Source organism: Lasiosphaeria miniovina, assembly GCF_030549165.1.
Source record: "Lasiosphaeria miniovina strain SMH2392-1A chromosome Unknown B0T26scaffold_2, whole genome shotgun sequence".
In the NCBI taxonomy this organism is placed as follows: domain Eukaryota; kingdom Fungi; phylum Ascomycota; class Sordariomycetes; order Sordariales; family Lasiosphaeriaceae; genus Lasiosphaeria; species Lasiosphaeria miniovina.
In genome coordinates, this window is record NW_026848221.1 from 5,574,976 (window position 1) to 5,600,920 (window position 25,945).

Genomic DNA, 25,945 nt, shown 5'->3' on the forward strand with positions numbered 1-25,945 from the left:
CCTCAAGATCTTGATTTGGCTCAAAAAGATGGAAAAAGTTGGAATAGTAATGAATTACAGTCTAATACCTGAACGCTTTCCAGGTTGTTGGCGGGGAACTTTCCGAGGTCTGAAAGGCCTCAGGACCGTACAGCTCGCCCTAAAGGGTTTTCGCCGAAAGAGGTATTTGGACCAGCTATTAGAATCCCCATTATATAATCCTAGAGGTACATCTCTTCCTAGAAATACCTGGAAAAGGCATTTTTGGCCGGTTCATTTTCTATAGTTTTATTCTTCTCAAATACCTTGGGTATATATGTACAACAATACATTCTACGCCTACAAACATCCAAGGATTGAACTCCCCACCCCGCCCAGCGCAAACAAATAAACCAGGCCTGGACCTGTGCGTATGCCTGCCTTCCTGTGCAGCTGCGACAGCTAGCGCAAGCTCACATGTAATAAACATAACAAATCAGCGACAGACCTGGAATCCAGTTGTAATCAGCCATCACGACGACCATGCAGGCGTCGCACGCGCAAGTTGGAAAGCCCCGCGCGCTGACTCAACCCAAAAGCCGCCGCCACCAGCTGCCAGCATGGTTCCATCGAGTAGCTCTCAAACGGAGAACATCTGGACGCGATCATTCATCCGACTTTGATGAGGATATTTCAGATCTGGAAGAAGACACCGGCATGGATGATGAAGAGAGGGGAAACGAGGAGGAGCAGACGAAGAAGAGGAGAATAGCAGACTGCGACTCGGAAGATGTCGACGACAGGGGAGAGGAGGAGGAACAGAAGAAGAAAAAGGTGAAAGACTGCAACTCGGAGGACTGCGATGATATGGACTGTGACTCTGAGTACGGCCCCGGCTTCGAGTCCGAGTCCGAGTCCGACGACGACGACAACGACGAAGACGACTCCTCCGAGTCAGAGGCATCGTATACCGGATCCGACGCCGGCTACTATTACGAACTGAAAGAAGAGCGCGAGTATAGGAAGGAGGAGAGGGTGGAGGAGCTCAAGAAGAAAGACGAGATTCTAGGGGGTGAGAGAATTAAGGAAGAGGAGGTTCGTGCCGCATACGAATCTCTCGCCGAGGCCGAGAAGGAAGACAAGGCCATCCCTCGCATTGAATCACTCGAGGGCCGGAAGTTCACGCTATTCTGCGCCGACTATGTCAACCGCAACTACAACCGCCATCGCCTCACGAAAAAATGGGTTAAATTCCGCGAAATGTTCCAGGACGAAGAAGACGAAGCTGGCGAGCTGTATGGAACCTTGATGGTGGATAAATACAAGTACCGCTTTGGGCCATGCCGCCTTCCGCATCGCGCGAGCACCGAAGAAGCTCTCAAGATGGAGCTGGACGGTTCCCGCAGCAGGTTTGAGCTGTTAGTTATCTTCGTGAGCAACGATTACCTGAAGGTTCGCGTCTCCCGGTACACCTCCAATCCAGCTTCCCCACGGCTGCCCACTGCTCCGAAAGTATATGAGTTCGCCGGCGTCTGGCGGGATAAAGAGAAGGAGCGAGCCGAACGGAAGGCGAGGGAGTTCTCGCCCAAGGAATCTTGGTTTGAACTGAACCATCACATGGGCGCCTATTATCATCCAGACGAGGCGGGGTTTTGAACGTGTCCGTAGGGTAATGCTATTGTAAATAGGGCCAATGGCAGCTTCTCAGTTGATGAACAGAACGACGTATTCAGGCTTGTGGGCATCGTGAACAATGGGCCCCCGTTTCAGCAGTTATGTAGTGAAGCAGTGGGGCGCCAGGGCCCGTGCGCTAGGCTCTAATTGGTCAAGAAACAGCAAGCTCGACGGTAACACATGTCTTATACCAAGTAATGCGTGCCTGGCAGCCAACGACACCAAGCTCAGTACCGAAGCTATTTCGAAGAGCCACCGATACAGAAAACTCGCCAATAAGCCACAAAATTTTGGCTGGCCAGAAGCTGAGTGCTGCGACATTACACACATTAAATCAAGCCCCCAAGGCCCACGATGGCCGACGACGAAAAAGCCAAGGCGGAGAAGATAGCGGCGGCCAAGAAGAGGGTATAACCCCTACACCCCCTTCCCCCCTCCCGCGCGATTGGGGCGTGCCGGTACCTGCGTCACAAAGACGCGCAAGCTTACCGTTCCGCGTGGTGCCAGGTCGAGCAAATGAAAAAGGCAAAGGCCAAAAAAGCCGGCACCTCCTCGTCCAGAAAAGACGACGCGCCCGAATCCGCTTCCAAGGAAAAGGGCCCCGAAACACCTACAGAGGAAGCTCCCTCCGGGACCCCCGATGACGATAACAACAGCGGCGACGTCGCCGACAACGACACGTCGAAGCCTGGCTCTCCAGGGCCAGCGTCAGCCCCCTCGTTGTCCCAGCAGTCCAAGGCGCGGTCGACGAGCTTCCGCCAGGCCTCCATATCTGGCCCGCCCCAGTCGCCCGGCATGTTCAGCCCCGAGGGCGAGACCGCGCCCGACATCTACCGCAAGCACGTCTCCCGCATAGAGGAGCTCGAAAAGGAGAACAAGCGCCTGGCCAAAGAGGCTGCCGACACGGAGAAGCGCTGGCAAAAGGCCGAGGAGGAGCTGGCCGACCTGCGTGAAGCCGACGGTGACTCGACTGGCAAGAAGGCCGGTGGCGGCGCGGATAGCTTGGTAGAGAAGCTGGTATGTTTCACCCCTCCCTTCGGCGTTCGTCTTTGCGCGCTAGGTGTACGTGTGTGTGTGGGTAGTTATACTAAAACATCGCACTCGGCATAATAGAGAAACGAGCTCGCAGCGCTGCAGCGGCAGAACGCGCAATTGCAGTCACAGCTTTCGCGGGCGGGCGGCAATGGCGGACGGCACGGGTCTTCTCCATCACTGTCTATGTCGTCATCCGCGGCCGGACAGCTGCAGGCGTCTTCGGAGCTCGAAGCGCAGCTGCAGTCCAAGTCGGCGACGATCGAGACGATGGAGCTCGAGATGTCGCGACTGCGGGCGCAGGTGGAGCGGCTATCTGGGTCCGCTTCTGAGCCGCCGGAGCAGATCACGGCACTCGAGGAGAAGCTGGCGCGCGCGGAGCGGGCGGCCGCGCTGGCCCAGCGCGAGCTCGGAGACCTGAAGCGCAACCTGGACCGCGTGTCGGAGAAGGCCGTGAAGGAAGGCTCGGAGCGCGCGTCGGCCGAGACAAAGCTGCGCACACTCGAACGCGAGTCCGCCGAGGTTGGCGCCGCCCGCGACGAGCTCGCCAAAAAGGCCGAGGCCTTCGAGAAGAAGGTCACCACCCTAACGACGCTCCACAAGGAGCAGGACGGCCGCACGCAGGCGCTGCGCAGGGACAAGGAGCGCGCCGAGAAGGAGATTTCCGAGCTGCGCGACAAGATCGACAGGGTCGAGGCAGACAACCTGCGGCTCCGCAAGAAGGACGCTGCCGATGGCGGTGGCGATGACGAGGGCGTCGACGAGCTCGAGAACGAGGGGCGGCTTCGCCTCGAGAAGCGCGTCCGTGAGCTGGAGGCCGAGAACACGGACCTCCGTAGGGGCATCTGGCACGAGCGGCGGAAGGAGATGCAGGTCGGTCCAGACGACGCGGCGGCCGTCGGTGGTGGGCGGTTTGAGAATGTCGATCTTGGCGGCGGACTGCGGAAGGGCGCTGGCGGCGGTGGTACCGGCGGCGGCCTGGGCGACTTCCTGGCTAGCGGACTGAGTGCACTCACGGGTGGTGGTGGTGGCGGTGCTGCCGCTGCTTCTACGGGCACGCCTCACCTCCACCAAGGCCATGGTCACGGCCACGACGACCTGCTCGACGATGATGACATGGAGTTTGACGAGGACGCCTTTCGCCGCGCGCAGGAGGAGGAGCAGAAGAAGCGCATTGAGCGTATCAAGGACCTCAAGAGGCTGCTCAAGAACTGGGAGGGCTGGAGGCTGGACCTCGTCGAGAATAGGAGGGGCGGCGGCGAGGGCATCGGCGAGATATTCGAGGTTTGAGAGTGGTTGGTCAGGGGTGGTGACGAGCGAGAGAGTGTGTAGCGATAGTGCAGCTGTGGGTTTGGCGCCGGATGTTTACTCAATGATATCGATACCATGTGTCTGTCTCTGGTCTGAGTTGGACTTTTGTTTTGAAGTTCTACGACGGAAAGTTGTTCACATCTTGCCTTGCCCATTTCATCCCATCATCTTTTCGTCTCATCTCGCCCTCTCGCTATTTGATCTCTCCTATTGTCTCTTTCCCGTACGGTATACATGTTCTGTCCTATTATGTTCTTCTTTCACTATTGCTCTCCTGTCTTATTGTCCTCTCTCTCACAACCCCCTCGTCAAACTACTTATTCTCGCCTCGCCTCACCCTCTTCCTCAACTTTGCTTCTTCATTTAGCCTTTCCACAACTTTGTTTAACACTTGAACAAAACCCAACCAAGCCTTTCCAATAACCTTGTCTGGAATAGGATTCAGCATATCGTCCCACCCCTCCCTTGGCTACAGCCGCCGCCTCCGCGCCGGGATCTAGATCTCAGTAGGTGCATTGATACCTGTCCATCCCATCCCTGCCCCTTTCCTCGACTTCGGCACTGACATATCAAGCAGACAGTCCCCAGGATAATGGCGTCCACGGGCGACAGCCCGGGCTTCCGGGCCAAGAAACCCAAAATGAAGCACAGCCCCAGTGCTTCTCCCTTCTACAACGCTGGCGTCGAAGAGCCGAAGAAACATTTGTGCACAGGTTATGGCGACGAATACGACCACGACGACAGCGACGACGGCATTCTCCCGACCCCGAGCCTCACCGAGGACGGTTCGTCGTTGCCAGTCTCTGCTGCCGCTGCTGCCGCATCTTCGCCCTCCCCGCCGCCAGCTCCCGCCGTGGTTGTCCCGGCCAAGAAGCGGCCCTGCCCCGACGAGAACGACTTCCTCGCAGAGATGGAGGCGCAGCTAGGCAGCAGCAGGGTGATTACGCCGGCCCGTCGCCCCCTTGTTTTTGGCCGCAACGCGGAGCCACAGCAGCACCCGGGCAGTAGCATCCTGTTCCACGGGGCCGTCGTGGCAGCCTTCATCGAGTCGCTCGGCAGCGGCGTCAGCAACGCCAAGGAGATCACCATCGACACCAGCGACATCGGCATCGACGTGTTCGGCAGCCCGTTCCTCAAGACACTTGCTGAGAACGCGCGCCGCGGTGACTACGCGCGGGCGTACGCGCAGACGCGGGAGTACGCGCAGATGTGGGAGTACGCGCAGACGCGGGAGGCAGCGCGGCTGCGGCAGGCGCGGTGGAAGCGCGGGCTGTGGGCCAAGATGGACGCGTTCCTTTTGGCGACGGCAGCCGCGGCGCGCGGCGGCGTGGTGGTCATCACGCCGTGGCGGTGCAAGAAGGCGCGGGCGGACGACGACGCGAGGAGCAAGGCCGAGCTGCTGCCGCTGCGCGAGGTCGGCACGCTCAAGGCGTACGTGGCGCGGCTCATGGCGCAGGACGACGATGACACCTCCGAAGTCACCAGCGACAAGATGTACAACCTGTGGGACTACAGCTTCGAGGCCGGCCGCGAGCTGCACGGCGCGATCCGCCGGCTGGCGGCCATCAAGTGCGTGCTCGTCGGCGGCGGCGCGGGGCCCGACGAGGAGCGCGTCGGCGACAGCGAGCTGGGCGCGTATCTCGACATTGTCAGCCGCGGCAGCAGCAGCTCGGCCGATCAGCACCAGCAGCAAAAGCAGCGCCGCGCGTTGCTCGAAGCGCAGATCGAGGACGGGGACACGGACGGCATCCTGCAGGCCGTGGCCGACGCGACGCGGCCGTACGACGTCCTCTACGGCGCCGTGGTCCGGTTGAGAAACGCCGCTGTTGCCGTGCACAAGGAGCTCCGCCGCTTTCGCCACGAGGAAGTAGAGCAGGGCGGTGCGGACGCAAGAGCCTCGGACTAGTGCGGGCCGGGAGAGGACTATTGGTGAATGTGTCTGCTGTTAGCGGGTTAGCCAGCCAGACGGGGGGGGGGGGGGGTTGTTGAAACGTTTTAAACAGGCGAGGGAAAGTGTGATCCCTGTGTTTACAAGACGACCGCGCTCTCGCTCGCCTCAAATAATATATATATAGGTCGGGCTCTCCGATGGCGAGCTAGCGGGGAAGTAAAGAAATCCCATAGTCTTGCCAACCCCTGAGATCTTGACTCTCGCTTATGCGCATTGTTTTCATGGTCACAATACAACGAACAAAACAAAGAGGTTAGGTAGCTAGGAGACTCTTCTGTAGTCGTAGTACTACTTACTTTCTTACCTACCTTATTTACCCAAGGTAGCGAGGTAACTAAACCTGGCAGAAGACAAAAAAATGAGGATAACCGAGAAAAAAAAGAGCTCGAGAAGGAAGAAAGAAAGAAGGAATTACGCCATCCCATTGACCCCCCACACCAATTGAATTTGCATCCATTTGTCCAATAACGCCGGTCGCTGTGTAGTAGTAGTAACAGCAGTGCGTCTTCTCTGTTCCCTTTCTTTCTCTCGTTGTGCGTTGTCCCCGAGTCAAGTACGTGCCGAACAGAAAGAAGAGAAAAAAAAAGCGGGGGCGGGGGAGAGCTCTGTCATCCCAATTATTGGTCTAAACTCCAGAGAAAACAAGCAGCTGCAGCCGCAGCCGCAACCGCAGCCGCAAAAAGAGAAGGGTTTATCATCCGATTTTGTCTCTTTAATTTTTCTTCTTTTGTATCAGAGGATATTGGGCCCGTGGTCTTTCCCCTCTTCTTCCTTAGCAGTATCCGGTGAATGGATAAGGATACAGCCCCGTAGGAACAGCCACCACAAACAGTTCGCGGAAGACAAGACCAGTTAGTTGCACGCAAGGTTGCTTGCTATTTCGTGAAAAAGGGAATTAAAAATAAAATAAAAAGGGGTATCGTGCCTCCTCTCTCTCTCTCTTCCGCGATTCTACATAACCACGTGTCAATAGCTTTCCCATCAATCCCCCCAGGTGGCCTCGCAAGGCTAGCATGCTAAGCCAACCCAACGGTAACCAGTGTCGTCCGTCGGATTACCTCTATGTTTCATTCGTTGGGTCGTTTAAAAAAGTGAGATTTGTTCATCTCTGGCGCTGCGCCGCATCGGTGGGGAGTCGAGTTGGTTTCACATGACACCAGGGATGGAGGAACAGGGCGGGTGGTCGCTCATCCTTAGTCGGTTTTCCAATGAGCACCCCCGTCTCCGTCGCCGCCCAGATACAGCTCCACGGCGTAGAGCCCCATGGTCGCGGCGATGTTGATCCACCGCCAGGTGCTCCCCCCGGCATCGCCTGCCCGCAGTGTCCAACCAACGTCGTCGCCGGCGTTGGAGACGGTGAAGTGTTGTAATAATAAGCTCGTATATACCGCAATCAACATCGATGGCGAGAACCAACTGAGGAACCCAAGCAGGCGGTTAGCACCGTCCGTGTCCTCCAAGCTGGGCTCTTCTATGATCGCTTGGGCCCCTAACTCCCTGACGGCGGGGATAATGCGCGTGGCGCAGTAGAACACGATGATACGGTATGTTAATGAAATGATGACGCTGGGCGTGATGGTCTGGAATGCGGCGTAGAGGAACTGGACGGACGAGTGTACGGCCGAGGGGAGGGTGCCAAGTATGTGCAGCAAGGTCGAGTATGAGGCCATGATGATTGGGGGCAACGGCGGAAAGTCAGGTTGCATTGCGGCAGCCTGCTCGGCGGCCGCAGCGGCCTCGGCAGAGGGCTGGTAGTCGGTGAATATCTGATAGACGCAGAGGACAATGTAGGCAAAAAGCAAAGAGGACTCGACGGGGTTGCCGCGTCCGCTACCAATGCCAAAAGCGCAGAGGAAGACGGCGGAGGTCATAGTGACGCCGATAAGGGTAGCATCGAGGTTGCCAATTTGTGGGAAGCGCGCCACGCGCCAGAGGAAATAGACGGCGCTCGAGATAATGGAGCCGGAGAAGACGAGGAGAATGATCTGGAAAGTGGGCGCGCGAGTTAGCAAGGTCACAGGGGACAAGCAGACGCAGCAGAAAAGGACTCCAAGCACGTACCACCCAGGTGTCACTCCGACCACGGTTGACGAGCCATCTTGTGATTTGTCCAGCGGCCTGGATGACCAGCAGGCTGCAGAAGCCCTCGAGCAGCTGGAAGACGGGGCTCGAGTAGCTCAGTGTATTGTCCCAGCCGCCGAGGGCGACCGTCTCGAGGAAGCCCTCCTCGCCAAAGAACCACTCGCGCCAGCTGCTGGGGCGATGGCGAGTGGCGATCTGGGAGAAGGTGCGCGACACCCAGCCCGTGCTACCGGCGTCGACGGAGAAGCGGTTCAGCGACCAGATGAGCAGGGCGGGAAGGACAATCCATTGCGACCAGCCGATAAGAGTGGTGAAGAACCAGCGCACGCGCGATTTTTCAGGCGTCAGTAGCTTCGTGGTGCTGTAGAAGACGTAGAAGAGGAAGAGCGACAGCGAGTAGGCCAGGCCGGCATCGCGCCCGCCGACGTCGAAGGCAATGGGGACTGAAAGTACGATGCTCAAGAGGAAGATAGCACTGGCCCAGGCGTTTATGATCCACCACATGATGGCGGGGGATGGTCTCGCCGGCTGCCGCGCCGAGCAGCGAGTGTGTAGTGCGTGGTGGGTAGGGAGGCTATGTATACCGACCGAGAGTGCGAGTCTAGTGGTGATGCTCGTCGTGAGTCGACGTTGGTCTCGGCGGGGGGTGACGAGCGAAGCGGCGCCCGGGTCGGCAGGCAGCGCAGCCGCTTGTGTGTTCAGGCGGGGGAGGGTCGCGGGGGAGCCGATCGCCTTTCTCGTTTTGGCCCTTGGCGTGAGACACTCGAGGAATCAGATGGCCTCGCAAGTATTGGCAACGGCCGCGGGCGGCGTGCAGAATCGGTCGGGCGGCGGTGGGCTGAGGGGCGAGCAGAGCAACCTAGACCTAGGCAGAGCCGGCAGGGTAGAGAGAGCGGTCGGTAAGGACGAGTGCGTCGAGATGACGGTTCGTCTCTGCGGCTCAGTTATTAGGCACTGATCCTGATCCGACAAGTCGACTGTCAAAGCTCTGAGGCATGGGATCCCAGTCCATGAGGCTCGATGGCAGATCAGAGAGTGCAATCGTCGCTCTGCGTCTGGTGGTTTCCTGGGCCGGGGAAGAAGGCCAGGAAGGTTGTTGAGCGTGTTGTTTTAGCTTTTGGGCTTGTCTGTCCACCGTGTCCCAAAAAGCGATATTGTAACCCTGGCGGGTATTTTTCTCGGCCCAGACCAAAAATTTGGGTGCGTCGGTAGCTAGGCTTGCTGGGATTTAGTGTGGCGGGCGGGCAGAGGTGCTGAGTTGCTGCTCTGCCGGACAGGCGGTAAGCAACGTACGAATACAGTGGACTGTACCTGATGTGGTAGGTGAAAACCACGGTAGACAAGGGGGTCGCCTAGTGTAGGTAATCTTCACGGTTCCGATTTGGCTGCAGCTCGTCATCGGCAGCATCCGATCTCGATGGGGCTTTGGCTTGCACCGGCGAACCGTTGAACTGTTTAAACCGGTGCATAGAGCTGGATGCTGATGGATAGGATGCCCGCGATAGGAACTGGCGCGCTGTTGCATGTCGGAGGGGGGGGGGGGTGAGCAACGAGCTCCATCATCAACCCGCCGCGGTCCACCGCCTCGTCGCGTGCGCAGGCTCTACCGAGCACCTATAGCGCATATTGTTTAAGGCATGCGTGGGAAGCTCCCGTCGGATATGTGGGATTCGTACATACACTACGCTGAACTGATGAATAAGGGTGCCCGCCCAGAGATTAACTCAGTCGGCTTCGCCCGTCCATCAACAGACATGACATGTGATAGCCAATCAGCCCGCAGCTTGTCGCGTTCTTTTCCCGTTCTGTGTTGCGTGCACCACACACGCCGTTACAGCCTAGGTAGATTCTGAAATGGTAGTCTGCTAGAAAACTAGGTGATGCCTATATGGTGTTCGGGATTTTGGCTTGTTGTAGCCATTTCTCGACCAACCAAACCTCCCACGGTTCCGAGCGGGAATGGAAACGAGTGCAGATTGCATAAACGAAGCTTATGAAGCTTGGGCCATGGAAACTTGTTCCTTCCAAATCGATGACACAATCAGACCCTAGCCGTTCGTTTCTCGGGGCTCAGCCTAGGCCAATCATGCGCGACAGTGCCAAGTTGGAGGCACGAGTTTTAAGCAGAGTACCTTCTAAGTGTCAAGATATTCTACTGTACGCTACCATCCATCATGTCGGGTTCTCATATTGATAGCCACCAGATAGCTACCATAGTAGGTTCCTTGCTTTGTGCACCTCCTCCTTGGCCTGGTTTCTGTATGTCTTGATCAGCAATCCTGGGCTTTTGGGACACCCTCGCCAGAGAAAACATTCCGATTTCCGCCTTTGCAGAACCCTGCAACTGAGGTGGACAATGAGATGATATAGGAGAGACAATGTGAAAAAGAAAATAAGATAGGAGCACCGTACCAACAATTAAACCAAGACTGGATACAGGCAGTCTACGGATGCTGCATGCAAAGCAACTTGAAGTGTCAAGCGAAACTTGTCTTGAGGGTTAGGGGTAATACAGGTCAAGCCCCACCTTCTCCTTTCAGAGAAGAGATCTGATGTAACTGGTCCGTTACCAAAGGTCACGGCAGGGATGAAGGAACCCGACAACTTACAAGTATTCATTCATCAGCTCAAGGCAATCCATATCAAAGAGTAAAAGATCAAATGGACTCAATTTGTCTTCCAGCATGACCAAAAATCAAACTACAGAGGGTGCGTGTGCTCATCATAATGAAAAACGACACAAATCCATCATAAACCTAGCCTACAAGCCACCATAGACAACCCTCTTGCCCCGGCACAAAGAAGCGAACAAACTCATCGCATATTCCCAGACACACCCGTCTGTCAAAACCACGTCGTTGCTAGTAGTCATCAGAACAATGAAAGTACTTTGTTGTCAGAGGAATGAAACCGCAACCAATCACACTCTCATGACTTCATAACCCTCCCTGCACCCTCCATCACCCCCCCTTTTCTAGTCTCACGTGGTGAAGAAACGCTTAAGAGCGGCTCTCAGCCCACCCTTCTTCTCCTTGTCATCCTTCTCTCTGGCCTCCCGACGGCGCTCTTGGCGCTTAGAACGACGCGCTTGAGAGTCTAGATCGCCACCGCCAGAGGACGAAGCGCCTGCAGTAGTGGTGGCTGTCGTTGTACCGCCTACCGAAGTGACTGATTCCTTCGTGTTGGCAACTGACGACCGAGACTCCTTTGTATTGGCGACCGACGACCGGGACTCTTTGGTGTTAGCGAATGAAGACCGAGACTCCTTAGTCTTGGATACCGAGGACACCGATTCCTTGGCCCGGTGCTCCTTGGCTTTTGCCGCAACTTCGTCGCGCTCCCGCTGGAGTCGCGAACTGCGGTCCTCAGACCTACGGAGCTTCGACGTGTTGGATCGCTTGAGCTCCGGCGCCGGTGCTGCTGCTTTGGAGGCTGAGGGTGGCGAAGGAACCTCTTTGGAAGCGGCGAAGTTGGGCTCGATAACGCTCTCGCCGTTCTTGATATCAAAGAACTTCTTGCTGGCCGCTGGCGATGACTCCTTGGTCGACGACGACTTGGGCTCAACGCTTGTGCGGCTATGGCGACGAGAGCGCTCATGTTCGCGCTCGCGCTCCCGGTCACGCGAGCCAGAGCCTGCCTTAGGAGGCGTCTTAGTGGGTGAGGCATCCTTAAGAGTATCAGCCTTCTCCAGTTCGCGTTCGCGAGCCCGGCGCTCCTCCTTGCGCTTGTCGTGAGCCGCCTGCTCCTCGGGGGTGCGGCGTCTCCTAGAGCGTGAGCTTGTGGGCTCAGAGAGGCCACTGTCTTGCCTCTGGGGAGTGCGTGGCTCGGATGAGCCACCCTCGGCGCCAAGCGAGCGAGCTGATGTATGGCTGTCAGATCGGTGACGATGCGAGCGCCGTGAGCTCTCCTTGCTGCCTTCGCGACCGTCCCGGCTGTCGCGATGCGAGCGATGACGCGAAGAATGGTGGCTGCTGCGCCTCGGTGAGCTCGGGGCCTCCTTGCTATCATCGACCTTGGGCGCCGCTGAGGGCGAGTCTTTAGTCTTGGCTTTGTCGTCTACTGAGATGTCAGCAACAGGATTAAGAAGTTCGCCTTCTTGGACTGCCCCAATGTCTCTCGACCTTGTTCTACCCCTCTCTTCCTCGGCATCTTCGACAGATACTAACGAGTCTTGAAGGGGCAGAATAGGCGTCTCGACATCCTTCCCCTTCCCCTTCCCTCCCACGTCAGAATGCATTTCAACCGGGATAGAGACGTCGGCATTTGAACTGGCGAGTTTCGGACTTCCGGGCGGGCTTAAAACTTCGGCCGTGGCATATATTACCACGGCCGCGGCGACCATCTCCTCTGCCTGCCTGATGGTGTTCCTTCGCTGCCGGCGCAGGCTGCGGACGCGGCTTAGCTGCTTAGCCACAGGATCGTCAAGGTCAGGGAGAATGAGAGCAGGTGTGGCAACACGGAAATCAGTACTGAGTCCCCCCGGGATGCTAAGTTGGGAGGGTGAAGATAGCCTTGGCACAGGGGTAGAGTCGTCAGTCGTTCCTTCGCGAGCCACAGACCGGATAACGGAATCCTCACCATCCTGGAAAGAAGCTTCTTTTTCTTTTTTCATGCTCGCAGCTTCTTCTCCAGCTGGTGGTTCCCTCTCCACTACGTGGAAGGATTCGGAGAGTGGCGCTGGCTCAGGTGAGATGGATCGCTTGTCTGCGACGCGTCGAGAGACCTTCAATATGGGAAGGGATGACGTAGATGCAGTCTCCGTCCCCACAGGTTCGGGAACCGAATACTTGGTAGCGTACTCCTCAAGGGCCTCGACGGTGTTGGCGATGTCGGGCTTCTTGTCTGACGACAGCTGTGTGTGCGCAACCGTCGCGACAGCGGCCATACCTAGAACGCCTGCAACGCCCGCGGCAATAGCGATGTCCTTTCCGTGTGACTCGCCCATGTCTCTAGCTTGAGATAACTCCCTAGAGGCTAGTTGTTCAAGGTCCTTCTCCTCAGGAGTGGGCGCCTCGACAGCGATGTCTCTGCTACCAAACTCTTCAACGGGCAGCGAAGGGGTTGGTTCCGCGACAATCTCGCCAAGGGAGCTATCCTTCTGGGCTGAGACTTTGTCAAGAGCGGGAGCGACAAGAGGCGACGGGACCTCGCTATCAACAGGGACTGCAGCACGGTGCCGTCTAGCCAGGCCAATTGTCTTTTCTTCATCACCAACAGTGCTTTCTTCAACCTCATTGGGCACCTCAGCTACGGGTTCCTCGGGTGCAGAAATCTCTGGAGCGGTCGTGTCAAGGCTTGAGGCCTCAGCCACCAGCTCCTCGACCACCGGGAGTGACTCTACCGCTGGGGCAAGCGCTTCCTCGGGCAGGCTGTGCTTCGTGTCAGGCTGTGCTTCTAGCAGAGACTCGGGCTCTGTGCTGGGTAGCTCAGTGTCTAGAGTCTCGCCAACAAGAGGGCCTCTCTTTGTATCATCCTCTGGTGCTAGTTCTGGCACAGCTGAGACGTCTGCTAGCGTATCGCTGATGGCGGTGGTTTCTGGTTCCGCTTCGGGAGTGACAATTGCAGCCTCGGAAGACTGCTCAGCCCTTTCCTCGATAGGCCCGGCTGTATCAACCTCGGAGACTGATTCGAGTGACTTGCCGAGAACCACCATATCCGACGGTTTATCGACAGCGTTAACTTCTTCGATATGGTCCGCGACAGGGCCTTCCTTAGCAGGCGCTTCGACGAGGACCTCGCTCTCAGCCAGGTCTCCCTGCCCATCGCTCAGGATTGCTTCTTGTGGCTCCTCTCCTCTAGCTGGTTCTTTGCTAGAGGGCCCCGCCGCTTTAAGACGAGAGGTAAAATTGAACAACGGCTCCTCTGCCAAAACGCGATCTTCTTCAGCGGATTCCTGAATGTGAGCATCTTCAGGAGCGAGTTTGTCTTCCTCACCGGATGGCTCCTTGGGAGATTGGCTGGGCTCGAGGGAAACAGTTGATTCATCAACAAGGACCGGCTCGTCGGCCAATGCGGTTTCTGGCAGCGCTGGCTCTGGGGCCGAAAGAGGCTCCGACTCAACCAGGACATAATCTTCCGAAGATGAATCGGCCGAGAGTTCGTCTACTGAGGTTTCTTGCGCTGCAGCCTGAGGAAGGTCGGCATCAACCACGCCGACTGTAGGCGTCACTTGAGTCTCAACAAGGTCTTTGGCGAGCGTTGTTTCGGGAGAAAGCGCAGGGTCGATGGGTTCGGGGGTTTCGACTTTGGAAATTGTCGGTTCGACAATCACTGACTCACCAGCGTCGTCGGTTGTTTCTTTTGCTGGGATAACACCAGAAGCGGCTTCGTCTATAGTCTCTGGGCTCTTGTGTTTCTCCTCAAAAGTAGGTTCGTGCAGAGCAATCGGGTCTTCAGAAGCGTGGTCTGGCTCTTCTGTCGCACATTTTCGAATTGTTGCAGCTGCGAGGGCCAAGCCTCCAATGGCTAGGGCAGAGCCTCCGACGATATGCGACACATTTACCGATTCGATACTATCGTTGTCAAGCGCAGCTGGTATCACCTCCGCCTGGGGTGGCTGCGAAGACGACTCGATGTTATGGGCGGTGGTTTCGAGGGGAAGGATCTTGGAATCGGCTACGGTCTCAAGCGATTCGACAACGGGGTGGGCTTCAGTCGGCGGGTTTTGCTCAACCTCAGCTTTGGCACCCAGTGACTCAGACGATTCCTCACTGTTGCGCAGGTCAGCTTCGCCTCCGAAATGCTCGACATCGTCAACGACGGAAGGAATCTCAGTAACCGGGTCATCGAGTGCTGTTGCCGGCGGTTCGTCCAAAGGGCTCTCCCCGAGAACTTGCTCATTACTGATGGACTTTTCGAGGACAGTCTCATGGACAGTGTCAATCTGGTCTACAGGAGCATGCTCTTCGGTAGCCGACTCCTCAAGAGCAATCACTTGCTCAGTGGAATTATCGGCGAGTGACTCGTCAACAGAAATTGGCTCAACAATAACTTCCGACTCTTCGAGAGCGGCAGGAGAGTTGACGGCTTTAGAGAGGGAATCGGTAGCAGGGTCTTCGGTAGCTATTCCCGACCCTTCAATGGTAGGAGCCACCTCAGAAACCTCTACAGCATCCTCTTCGATCGGCTCAGCTGTTGAATCTTCGACAACGGCAGTTTCCTTAACAACAGTCTCAATGTCTGCCTCAGGAGTTGACTCGGAAACTGGTTCTTCAATCGAAACCTGCGGCTCTGCAACAGCCGGAGATGGTTCAAGTTGAGGCATTGCCTCAGGGACAGGTTCCTCTACAACTGCAGCTGGCTCGGTGACAAGTTGCTCAGCAATTGGCTCTTCAATAGCAGTTGCCTCGGTAGCGGGTTCTGGAGAAATGTCTTTAACTGCAGACACTTCTTCCACGAGAGCCGCGGGCTCGATCGCTGGCTCTGAACCCGAATCACTAGTGGGGGCCACTGGCACCTCTGCTGGTTCGGAAGATGGCTCAGGGGCTGGCTCCTCGACGGCAACTGTGGGTTCGATTGCAGGCTCTGGAACAGGCTCTGAGATCGGTTCAGAAACCGGCTCTTCAGTCTTAGTCACGGGCACCTCTGTTGGCTCTGAGGTTTGGCTAGAGTCTGGTTCCTCAACAGCAACTACAGATTCAACGATAGGCTCTGAAGCGCGGGATACTGGCTCCTCTGTTGGTTCAGAAACATGCCCATGCTCTTGAGTGGGAGCCGCTAGTACTTCTGTTGGCTCTGAGGCTGGTTCAGAGGCTGCCTCCTCAACAGCGACTGCGGATTCAATGGTAGGCTTTGAAGAGGGCTCTTCAGGGGCAAATATAGGCACGCCTAACTCGGAGACTGGCTCATCAAAAGCAGCTGCGGCTTCAACGGCAGGCTCGGAAATTAGCTCTCCAGTGGTAGCTACAGATACCTCTGTTGGCTCGGAAACAGCAGCTGCGGTCTCAGTTGCCGACTCGGAAACTGGCTCTTGAGAAGCCACTGGCACATCTGCTGGTTCGGGGTCTGGTTCAAAGACTGACTCTTCAATAGCAACTGTGGGCTCAATTACCGGATCAGACGCCGACTCCAAAACCGACTCCGCGGAGGCAACTGAAACCTCGGCTGGTTCGGAGATCACTTGCTCGGGAGAAACTTCGGGATCATTATCAGGCTTTGAAGACGCATCCTCTGGAACAGTTACGGGCACAGTTGACTGTGAGACTGGCTCAATAGCAGGAAGTTCTGGCTCAGTGATGGATTCTGAACCGGGACCTTCGAGAGCCGCCAGAGTCACGGTACTTGGCCTCTCGGGCAACCCTTTTACCACGGCAGAAGTTTGCTCGTCAGCAGGGGCTAGATCCTGAGTCTCGTGTGCTGCAACTGGTTCCAAGCTTTGGATAGCAACACTCTCTTCAGCAGCTGGGACATTTTCCGAGCTTGAGTGGTCGAACACGCTTTCCTCTGCAGCTTCATTTGGAGGAGCGTCTTCCACTGTCTCGACCGCTGGTTCGACTGCCTGGATGTCTGGGACGGTAGTCGGCTGGTCTGTTTGCTCACAGATTTCGTCGAGGGATCTCTCTCTTACTAGATCGGACTCCGAATCTGCCGCAGCGATCTTAGGGGCATCTGCAGTAGCATCGCTTGCTTGGTCGTGAGAGATATTTTCAAGGACAACGGGTGAAGATTCTTCGACGATAGCTGTGTCTCCGTCGCCAACACTGGAATCTGCTACCTTTACAGCGGGATTCTTGAAATGGGCGCGGCCTGTCGCCAAAGATTCATCACTGCCAGGACCAGTTGCTTGGGAAATGTCCTCAGCATCAATGGAAGCCGGGGGTTTCTCCACCTGGAGGCTGCTGGTCTGAGATTCGGCTGGAGCTAGTTGTTCCTCTGTTTTAGTGTCTTGGTTTTCCGTAGCTTGTGAATCTGTTGGCTCCTCAAAGGCAATAGCACTATCTGGTTCTGCAGTGCGTTTTTCAATAAGCTCTCCGTCTTTCTCAGCATCAGTCTCGAGGTGTTGTTCCCCGTCAGCAGCTTTGCTTATGTCAGGGGAATCGTGTGCCACTGAAATGACCAATGGTGCTGTAACCTCAGGTTTAGGCTCGTTAACGATCCCGTCGGTGTTCACAGGCACAGTTTGATCGACAATCAAAGACGACTCTCTAGTGTTGACATCTAGTGACGTCGTCTCATCAATCGGCTGCTCTTGACCAAGTTCGGAGTGAGTCTTGGTTTCGGAGGCGGGTGCTGCAGTGGGTTGTGCATCAATAGCTTCAGGTTCCTCTGCAGCTGCTAGCCATTTAACAGCGATGGGCTCTTCAACAGTGGCGGGTTCCGTTGCTGCGAATTTTGTGTCGGCTGCTGGCTCCTCGACAACAGCAGTGTGCTCCTCGATGGCAGCGGGCTCCTCGATAGCAGTCGGCTCGACAGCAGTAGCAGGCTCGATAGTAGCGGTCTCCTCAATAGAAACGGGCTCCTCGACGACTACCAACTCCTTGATTGCAACGGGCTGCTCGACAGTAGTGGGCTCAATAGCAGCGGGTTCCTCCACGGCAGCGGACTCTTCGAGACCAACTGGTTCCTCAACTGCTGGTTCCTCAACGGATGCTGGCTCAATAGAAGTTGGCTCATCGACAAAAGCGGGCTCCTCAATAGCAGCCGGTTCTTCGACGGCTTCTGACTTCTCGACAGCAGCTAGTTCCTCGACGACTACTGGCTCCTCAATAGAAGCGGGCTCCTCGACGGGTTCTAGCTCCTCGATGGCTGCTAGCTCCTCGAGAGCAATTGACTCGACAGCCGTGGGGTCGACGGCAGTCGGCTGCTCGATAGTGGCGGACTCCTCAATAGAAGCGGGCTCCTCGACAGCACTGGGCTCCTCGACTATCTCCTCGACAGCAGTGGTCTTCTCGATAGTAGCGGGCTCGACAATAGTGGGCTCGATTGTAGTAGGCTCCTCAACAGCAGTCGGCTCCTCAACAGCGGCGGGCTCCTCTATAGCAATAGGCTCGACAGCAGCCGACTCGAGAGTAGTTGGCTTAGTAGCAGTGGGCTTGACAGCAATGGGCTCGATAGCAGTGGGCTCGATAACAGTCGTCTCGACAGCAGTGGGCTTAACAGCAGTGGGCTCGATAGCAGTAGGCTCCTCGGCAGCTACTAGCTCTTCAACAACACCAAGCTCCTCAATAGCAACGGGCGCTTTGGTAGCAATCGATTCCTCGATGGGTGCTAGCTCGTCAACCACGGTGGGATCCGCAGCTCTGGCGGGCTCCTCAACGGCTGCAGATTCTTCAGTGACGATGGGCTCTTCTATAACTGTAGATTCCTCGACGGTGACGTGTTCCTCAACAGCCGCAGGTTCTTTCACGGCGGATTCCTTCACGACCGTAGATTTCTCTGAAACTGTAGGCTCCTCGGCAGGTTCATTGACAGCTGTAGATTCAGCAACGACAGGCTCCTGAGAAGTAGGAGCTTCTTCAATGCCGGTGGGCACGGTGTGCTCGTCATCGTTGATAGACTCTGCGACAGCGGCAACCACATCGGTAGTAGCAGTAGCTTCCACAAATTCGGGCTCTAAAATAGCACCGGGTGCCTCTTCAGTCTCGACTGGGGGCAAGCCTTCAACAGTCCCAGTAGCCTCAAAAGTCGCAGTGGGCTCGCTGACAGGGTCATCAGCGACGACAGTTTCTGTGGCGCCTTGTGATATTGTGGGATCTGCAGTGTCAGTCCCATGCGCGCCGTCCAGCAACCTGTCATTGGCTTCGACTGCTTCTTCGGCTGGGTGAAGATCTTCTGCAGGAGCTGTGGCCTCGGCAGATTCTGCCAGGTCGATATGCTTGTCGGCCTCCATCTCCTGAGAGAGCAGACCCTTAGCCGGAGGATCTACCTCGGCCGCAGGATCTTCAGGCTTGAGAACAGACAACTGTTCTTGAACCCGATCGTCCTGGTCAGGGGCCGACTCCAGAGCCACCAACTGCTCGTCGATAGAGGCTATCGCTTCCTGGCTGATAATGTCGTCTGAGGTGGTCCCGGCCAGCGAGATTTGCTCAGCTGGGATTTCTTGTTCTGGTTCGGCTTTGCTTATGAGCGGTGCTATCGGGGCTTCCTCACTCTTTGACGTGTCTTGTGCCTCGGTATTGTCGTCCGAGATATTGAAGATGGTCGTCTCTTCAACTGCGACCTCTGCTAGGTCCTGCTGCTCCTCGCCGTCTTTTTTCGTATTACTATTAAGTGTATTGGGGGTATCATTATGCTCCACGGCTCGTTCGCCAACGGGGGCCGTCTCCGTCATTAATATCGTAGTAGTCGTAGCACTCGTATCCAGTAGGTCCAGGTCCGTTGGGGTTGAAATGCATTCTGACGTCTCCACCTTCTCCTTCGCTTCTCCGGGGGTATCAAGCAACGCTGGGTGTTCCTCACCTGTTACAGCTTCTTTCTCGGCCGCCTTCTCTTCACCGGGAATTGGCCCAACCGTATCCTTGCTCTCATCCGCTTCCGCTGGCGAGATCTCCTTTGTTGCTTGCTGTTCTTCTGCAATTGGTGCTTGGACTGTGCCGTCGGCCTTTGTTGCGTCCTGAGGAACTTTGTTGGAATCGACGATGACTGGTGCTGCTTCGGTATTTTCTTCAGCCGGAGAAGCCGGCTTCTCTTCAGCCTCGCAAGCCACTTCAGCGACAACGGATCTGTCTACGACAGCTGCATCTTCGGTCTCCTCGGTTGCAGGGGCTGGCGTCGAGGCAGGCTCCTCGTGGGACTCGGCGGGGCCGACTAAAGCCTTCTTCACTGCCAGTAGAGCGAGAGAATCCTCAGCCAGGCTGGCCTCGACTTGTGACTCCGAGGTCTCGTCAACCGTCGCTTCTACAGCAGGTACCGCTGGTAGATCTGCAGCTTCTTCGACAGAGGTTTGTGTTAGCTCTTGGCCAGCGACATCGGATTCGGCTGGAACTAATTCCTCCACAGGCTTATCCTTGGCTTCGGGCTCGGTAGCCTCAGCCGCGGGCTCCTTGGCTGCCGGGGCCTCTGCAGCCGCCTCAATAGTTGCTTCCGGAGCAGGTTCGGCTACAGTTTTGACAGCCGGTTCAGCGACTGCCGTTTCAGCGACTGCCGTTTCAGTGACTGCCGTTTCAACGACAGCGGGGTCGACAACAGCGGGCTCGACGACAGCGGGCTCGATGACAACGGGCTCGGAGACAGCGGGCTCAGAGACAGACTCCGCAACTAACTCCGGTGCGGCGGCATCATCCGAAACTTCTGTTGCCATTTGCCCAGCCGGAAGAGGCTCATGAGCAACCACTTCTGGGGTTTCCTCCAGGGCATCGATCTCTTCGGGCTGAGCCGCCGTCCCAATGGCTGCTGGTGCTGTCTTTGCCTCGGGAACCTTTTCAGAAGTTTCATTGGCGGGTTCCTCTGTGTCGGCTTCCGGTGCGACCTCAAGAGCTGATGCATCAATAGATGCTTTAGAGGCAGGGACAACAGTCTCGTTAGCGGACTCGACAGTTGCCTCTGCCGCTTTAACATCGTCTTCAGTGCCAGGCTCTGTCACGGTAGCATCTTGATCCTGCTCGACGATATCGTTTGCTGCGACCTCTGCCGGAGCCTCGACTGGGACTTCAGCTGCAGCACTCGGAGTGCTGTCTTCAACCTCGATATTGGGCTTTTCAATCTCCACAACAGTCTCCTCAGATACGAGTCTGCCAGAAGTCTTGGCTGAATCGTCTTCAGCAGTGTCCTGAGTCTGTTTCGGCAGAGCCTCCTCTACGGAGGTTGAGGTTTCTTCGACCGGTGCCGCTTCAGACTCAGACAGAACAGTTGGTTCCGGTTCGCTCTCCGAAACAGCAATTACCGTCTCGGCCACCTGTTCTGACGCAACTGGTTCTGGCACAGTCTCAGATTCAGAGGCAATGTCATCCTCCTCGGGTTCTCCAACATCGCGAGTGAGGGGCTCAGCGATAACCTCCACGGTGTCAGCAAAGTGAACCTTCTTGCACTTTTTGGACGGAGAGTGTGTTACCTTTAGAGCGCTATTATCCGCCGTAATCTCTTCGGCCAAAGCGGGGCTTTCGCTGGCAGGTTCGGCCTCAGCCGGCTTCTCTACATTGGCGATTTCGACGGCAGTCACTGACTCAGCTGCTGCAACTGTCTCCGCGGCAGAATCCTCAGCTATCGAGGCATCAAGCTCGGTTGAAGTCACCTCCGCGGTGGACTCGACGCTGGCGACGCCTTCGACAAGTGGGGGGGCAGACTCCAGTTCTGCAGTGGGAACAGACGCTTTAGAAGCCTCTTCGGAGTTTTCGATAGGCGTCTCATTGGTGGCCTGGCCCTTCAGAACCTCAGGGGTCTCGGCAGCAACAATAGATGACTCATCCTTGATCTCGCCGGCCTGTTCCTGCTTATCGTGGACCTCTAGAACGACCGATGTTTCAATGACAACTGCTGCAACATCGGCAGCCTCAGGCTCGGGAGCAACTTTCTCGACGACTAATTCCGACACAGGCTCGGGAGCCTCCTCCAAAGTCGGCTGAAGCTCTACCGCGCTCGACTCTTCCACTGGAGTTCGCTGTTCTGGCTCGCTCGGACCTTCGGATTCGATAGGAGCCACGTCATCTGTCGCCGGCTTCTCCTCGGCCACAACCTGGTCTTCACTTGGCGAAAAGACACCATCGGGCTTTGACTCGCCTTCGATAACCTCCTTTGGCGTGGCTGTCTCCTCGGCTCCGGGGTGAGATTCTGTAACTTGTGTCTCTGAAGCCACTGGTTCAGCCTCCGGCTCTGCGCTATGCTCGGGAATTTCTGTTTCAGAAGATTCCTCCACTTTAGATTGCTCTTCTTCCAGGGGCGCCTCTTCAGTTACTCGAGTCTCCTCTTGCGCATCTTCGGTTGCTGGAGCTGTGTCAACTTCGGAGACTTTCTTGAGGGTAGGGGCATCTTTTGCGGCCACACCCGGGACGTCCTCAACGGCAGACACAGCCGCCGGAGCGGTATTTTCAGCGGGCGCAGTGACTTCCTCGATGGTCTCCTCGCTAGAAGGTGCCTCTTTGACTTCCGGGGCAGACTCGAGTTCTGGAGCAGCGGCGCTTTCAGCCTCCTTTGGTTCGCCAGCTTCAACTGCCGCCGGGGTGACCGCTTCAGTGCTGGGGGCTTCGACTGGAGCTTGTTCTAAGGCTGCAAGCTTCTGGGTTGATGCCTCCTCAACAACTGGCTCGGAGACACTCGCCGGCTCGGCTTCTGCTGACTCCTCTATCGCGGCCGGTGCAGGAGTCTCTACAGACGCCTCCACTACATCTTTTGAGTCGGAAATATCTACTTGTGACGCTGGTGTAGCATCAGTCTTGGCTTCTTCCAGCTCAGTGGCCGGGAAAGAAAGAGCGGTTTCTGCGGTAACAGCGATCAAGGGCTTCTCTGTGGACTCTGCAACAGCCTCTATTACAAGAGTCTCAGCCTCAGGCACCGTCTCCGGAACAGTAGCACGCTCGGCAGCAGCCTCCGCTGGTGTTGCGGCCGCAGCTTCGGACTTGGCCTCAACTACTGCCGGGGCAGTTTCTGGTGCAGCAGCTTCTGGTACAGCAGCTTCGACATTAACCTCAGATGTAGCAGGCTGAGGTGCGGCTTCTGCAGGTGTCTCGGCCTGGACTTCGGCCTCTACCTTGTCCTCACTGCCGAGAGCTGGAGAAACAACAGCAGGGGCATCAGTTTCAACCTGGGAGACGTCTGTGGGAGCCTTGGCTTCAATCTCCTCCTTGGCATCAGTCGCGGTTGCTACCACGGCTGCCACTGCCGCCACTGCCGCAGCCGCGACAGTGGGTACAGGCGTTTCTTCCTCTTCGACTTTGGTCTCGTCCTCGGTCGATGAGGGCTCCTCTTTAACCTCGGCCTCCTTCAGGTCCTCAACAGGAGCTGGAGCTGCGGCGTCTGGCCCCACGGCCTCAGACTCGATCTCGGGGGTCGGGGCTGCCGGCTCCTGATTCTCCGTGGAAAGCTGAAGCTCAACCACAGCTGAAGCATCTTCAGCTATTGCCGTAGAATCTTCAGCTGCGGGGACGGGGTTGTCTTTTGTTGCCGTTACGCCCTCTTCGACTGTTGTCGATGCTTCTGGGGTAGACTCCTTGACTGTCGATGCCGGCTCCTCGACAGCAGGAGCATCATCTTTCACTGTGGTGGCAGTCTCTTCGACTGCAGGAGCGGAGTCTTGGTCAACAGAAGTAGACTCTTCAGCTGAAGGAACAGGCTCTTCAAGAACCACAGGAGCAGACTCTTCAACCGTAGGAGCGGCGTCGTTCACTTCAGGAGTGATGTCTTTGGCTACGGGAGCGGACTCCTTGATTTCAGATGCTAGTTCTTCGGCAACTGGAACAGAGTCTTCGGCTGGAGCTGCGGTTTCGGCAACAGGCTTGTCTTCCTTGACTGATGGGGTTGACTCTTCAACTGCTGGCTCGGGCTCTTCAGTTGAAGCTGCAGGCGCATCGGTAGACTGAGCAGGCTCGCTGGTTGTGGAAGTCGGTTCTTCAGTTGTTGGTGCAGGCTCCTCCAACGTAGTAGTCACAATCGGCTCATCAGCTTCTGGTTCCGTAGCCGGAACTGTAGTCTCTTCAATTTCTGCAGCAGCCGCTGGAGCAGCCTCCTCCTTCACAACACCATCAACAGCAGGCGCATCAGCTTCGACAGATAGAACCGTCTCAGACACAGGCGCTGACGCAGCGGCGTCCTCCGACTTAACATCCTCGGCAGCAGGGGTAGATTCAGAGGCATGAGGCGCGGGAGCCTCAGCCTCGTCGGTCTTTGCCGTCGAAGAGGTAAGTTGAGACTTGTCAGACGATGGGTCAGCCTTGGATGGTGATTTAGGTGTCTTCTCCTTCTTTGCTTTGGCGGCCTTCTTCTCCTTCTCTTTCTCCTTCTTGGTCTTGGCCTTCTTCTCCTTCTTCTTAGGAGACGCAGGCTCTTCGGCCTCGGGCTCTTCCTTGGCTTCCGGCTCCGCTTCCGGCTCCGGGGCGGTGGCCTTATCTGACTTCGCAGCCTTTCCAGCTTTCTTTGCGGCCTTCTTTGACTTTTTGGCCTTGGTTGGTGGAGATTGGGGTGATGCTGGTCCTGCCGCCTCTGCTGCCACCGGTGCTTCCAGTACTTTCGGCGCGGGCCTTACATCCACCTCTGGCTTCTTACCCGCCTGCTCGCTGGCGGACTCGGCAGATTCGGCAGCCTTACTGGCCTCTCCGGCCACCGGCTCACCTTCTTGAGGCCCATCTTCCGGGATGTCGGCCTCCTCATCTAGGTCATATATTAACACAATTACTATTCAGCGTAGGCCTTACGCGGCGCCCAATCGCACAAGCACTTACCGTCATCGTCTAGATCGACATCCTCGTCGTCGGCTTCCGAGTCCGAGGGCTGTAAATACTGGACATTGGAGTAATTGGCTACCTGGAGAGAACTATAGTCGGCAAACTGAATCGGGACCTGGGACCAATGAAGGCCTGCCCGGGTGGGACAGAGATCGACCTCTGGAGGATTGTTCATACTTGTGGGACCTCAACATGTGCCTTGTCTGAGGAGATCTCGACGGAGAGGACCTGAGGGGCGCTCTTATTATCCTCCATGCAGAGCGGTAGTTGACCTAGGACTTGCTCGGCCGACTGCTGCAAGTTGACGTCTTAGATACCCAAGAGGAAGGGGTGGGGACTTGGGCTGCTCGGCTCGAAGGCGAGATCGGGCACGTATAGAGAAGTATAGTGCTAGCGGTATTAATGTGCGCAGGTGGTGTGCGTGTGCGTGCGCGGGAGACGGGAGAGTGTGTGGCGGGCTTGTTTGCGTGTATGCAGGCGTCGGGTGACACGTCCGGCCTGTGGTTGGCCGCGATGTTGCTTAGATATCCTGGGTATATCCGACTCGCACTCTTCGTTTCTTCGTCCACGACACATGCAAGAAAACTTGGTACAAGCAAAAGAGCAAGAGAGCAAGAGAGCAAATAAACAGGGCAGTAAAACGAGATTCGGCTCGGTCTCTCGCTCCAGGGGGGTGCGAGAGGGGGAGAGCTGAGTAAAGATTCTGATTCCACGTCCCGACGTGCTGGTAGTGGGCAAATGCAAACTGCTGTTTCCTAGCTCTGGGCTGGGAATCACTCAATCACTGATGGGATGGGCATGGAAGAAGTTTTGATTGCTGGAAGAGGGGTGTCCCTGGAGAAAAGGGCAAGTGCAAGCCCGGGCTTGCAAGCTTGCAAGAGCTCTAGGTCTTGGCGAGGAAGGAACCCCTTCGACGCAAGCTATCACACCCCCAGCCATAAAAAAATTTACAACTACCCCCATCGACCCTAGACTAGATCCAGACCCGTTACCCCACGGAAGGAAAATCGGACTCAATGCAGCCGGCCTTTTTTCGCTCAAGTGACCGCGTCCACGACGACGGCATTGGCCCAGGGCGCTGGAGTGGCGCCACGTCGCAATGGGGTTGGACAGCTAGGCCATCAATCAGACGGCGGGGGGGATGCCTGGAATGGGCCCTGGAGGGCATTGGTGCTTTCCAGATCGGGAACAAGGCAGAGCTATCAGAATCGAGACACCAAAAAGGCAACGATGCCGCCGAGACGGGAATGGCATGGCATGGGCGAATAGCGGCCCAACCAGGCCGGCGACTCGCGAGTCGTCAATCGTCACTCGTCAGAGACAACTCAATCACGCTAGCAGGCCGGGGTCTCATTGCTGTGCTGGAGCCCGAGGCAGATTACATTGGACAATGGACATTGGACACTGGACATTGGACCGACGAGCATTGAGCAACACTGCAGAGTGCAGACAGAGCACAGCACTGCGCACTTTTCGAAGAGTTTCTTGCCAAGGCCAGTCAGCCATCCGCAGATCAGACACACCACGTTACCAGCACCCGACGTCTGCTGATTCGAGATATATGAGCAGCTTGCTCCTCCCACATGCTACCCGCCACCCACAAACACGGATCCGTCCTCTTGCTGGC

General features: G+C 56.5%; 4 protein-coding genes across 4 annotated transcripts; 3 read left to right on the forward strand and 1 right to left on the reverse strand.

Annotated features, from left to right (window-relative positions):
* The first annotated feature begins 383 nt into the window (after positions 1-383).
* Positions 384-1,809, forward strand: B0T26DRAFT_170218 (uncharacterized protein). Its single transcript, XM_060433555.1, has one exon. The coding sequence runs from the start codon at positions 502-504 to the stop codon at positions 1,612-1,614; it is 1,113 nt and encodes a 370-aa protein (XP_060301257.1). The 5' UTR covers positions 384-501; the 3' UTR covers positions 1,615-1,809.
* Positions 1,810-2,148: 339 nt separating this feature from the next.
* B0T26DRAFT_635921 (uncharacterized protein) lies at positions 2,149-3,954 on the forward strand (the record flags this gene model as incomplete). The annotated part of the gene is made up of 3 exons (XM_060436774.1): positions 2,149-2,649; positions 2,746-3,688; positions 3,740-3,954. The coding sequence occupies 3 exons, from the start codon at positions 2,149-2,151 to the stop codon at positions 3,952-3,954; spliced, it is 1,659 nt and encodes a 552-aa protein (XP_060301258.1).
* A 271-nt stretch (positions 3,955-4,225) lies between these two features.
* On the forward strand, positions 4,226-5,943 carry B0T26DRAFT_170234 (uncharacterized protein). The gene is made up of 2 exons (XM_060433556.1): positions 4,226-4,481; positions 4,553-5,943. The coding sequence occupies exon 2, from the start codon at positions 4,568-4,570 to the stop codon at positions 5,879-5,881; it is 1,314 nt and encodes a 437-aa protein (XP_060301259.1). The 5' UTR covers positions 4,226-4,481; positions 4,553-4,567; the 3' UTR covers positions 5,882-5,943.
* A 1,176-nt stretch (positions 5,944-7,119) lies between these two features.
* Positions 7,120-8,512, reverse strand: B0T26DRAFT_672945 (ICE2-domain-containing protein; the record flags this gene model as incomplete). Its single annotated transcript, XM_060439531.1, has 2 exons — positions 7,120-7,911; positions 7,988-8,512. The coding sequence occupies 2 exons, from the start codon at positions 8,510-8,512 to the stop codon at positions 7,120-7,122; spliced, it is 1,317 nt and encodes a 438-aa protein (XP_060301260.1).
* Positions 8,513-25,945: the final 17,433 nt, after the last annotated feature.

Bases quoted from the DNA above. Each gene is read 5' to 3' on its own strand.
- B0T26DRAFT_170218 (XM_060433555.1), top strand. From the start codon at position 502: ATGCAGGCGTCGCACGCGCAAGTTGGAAAGCCCCGCGCGCTGACTCAA.
- B0T26DRAFT_170234 (XM_060433556.1), top strand. From the start codon at position 4,568: ATGGCGTCCACGGGCGACAGCCCGGGCTTCCGGGCCAAGAAACCCAAA.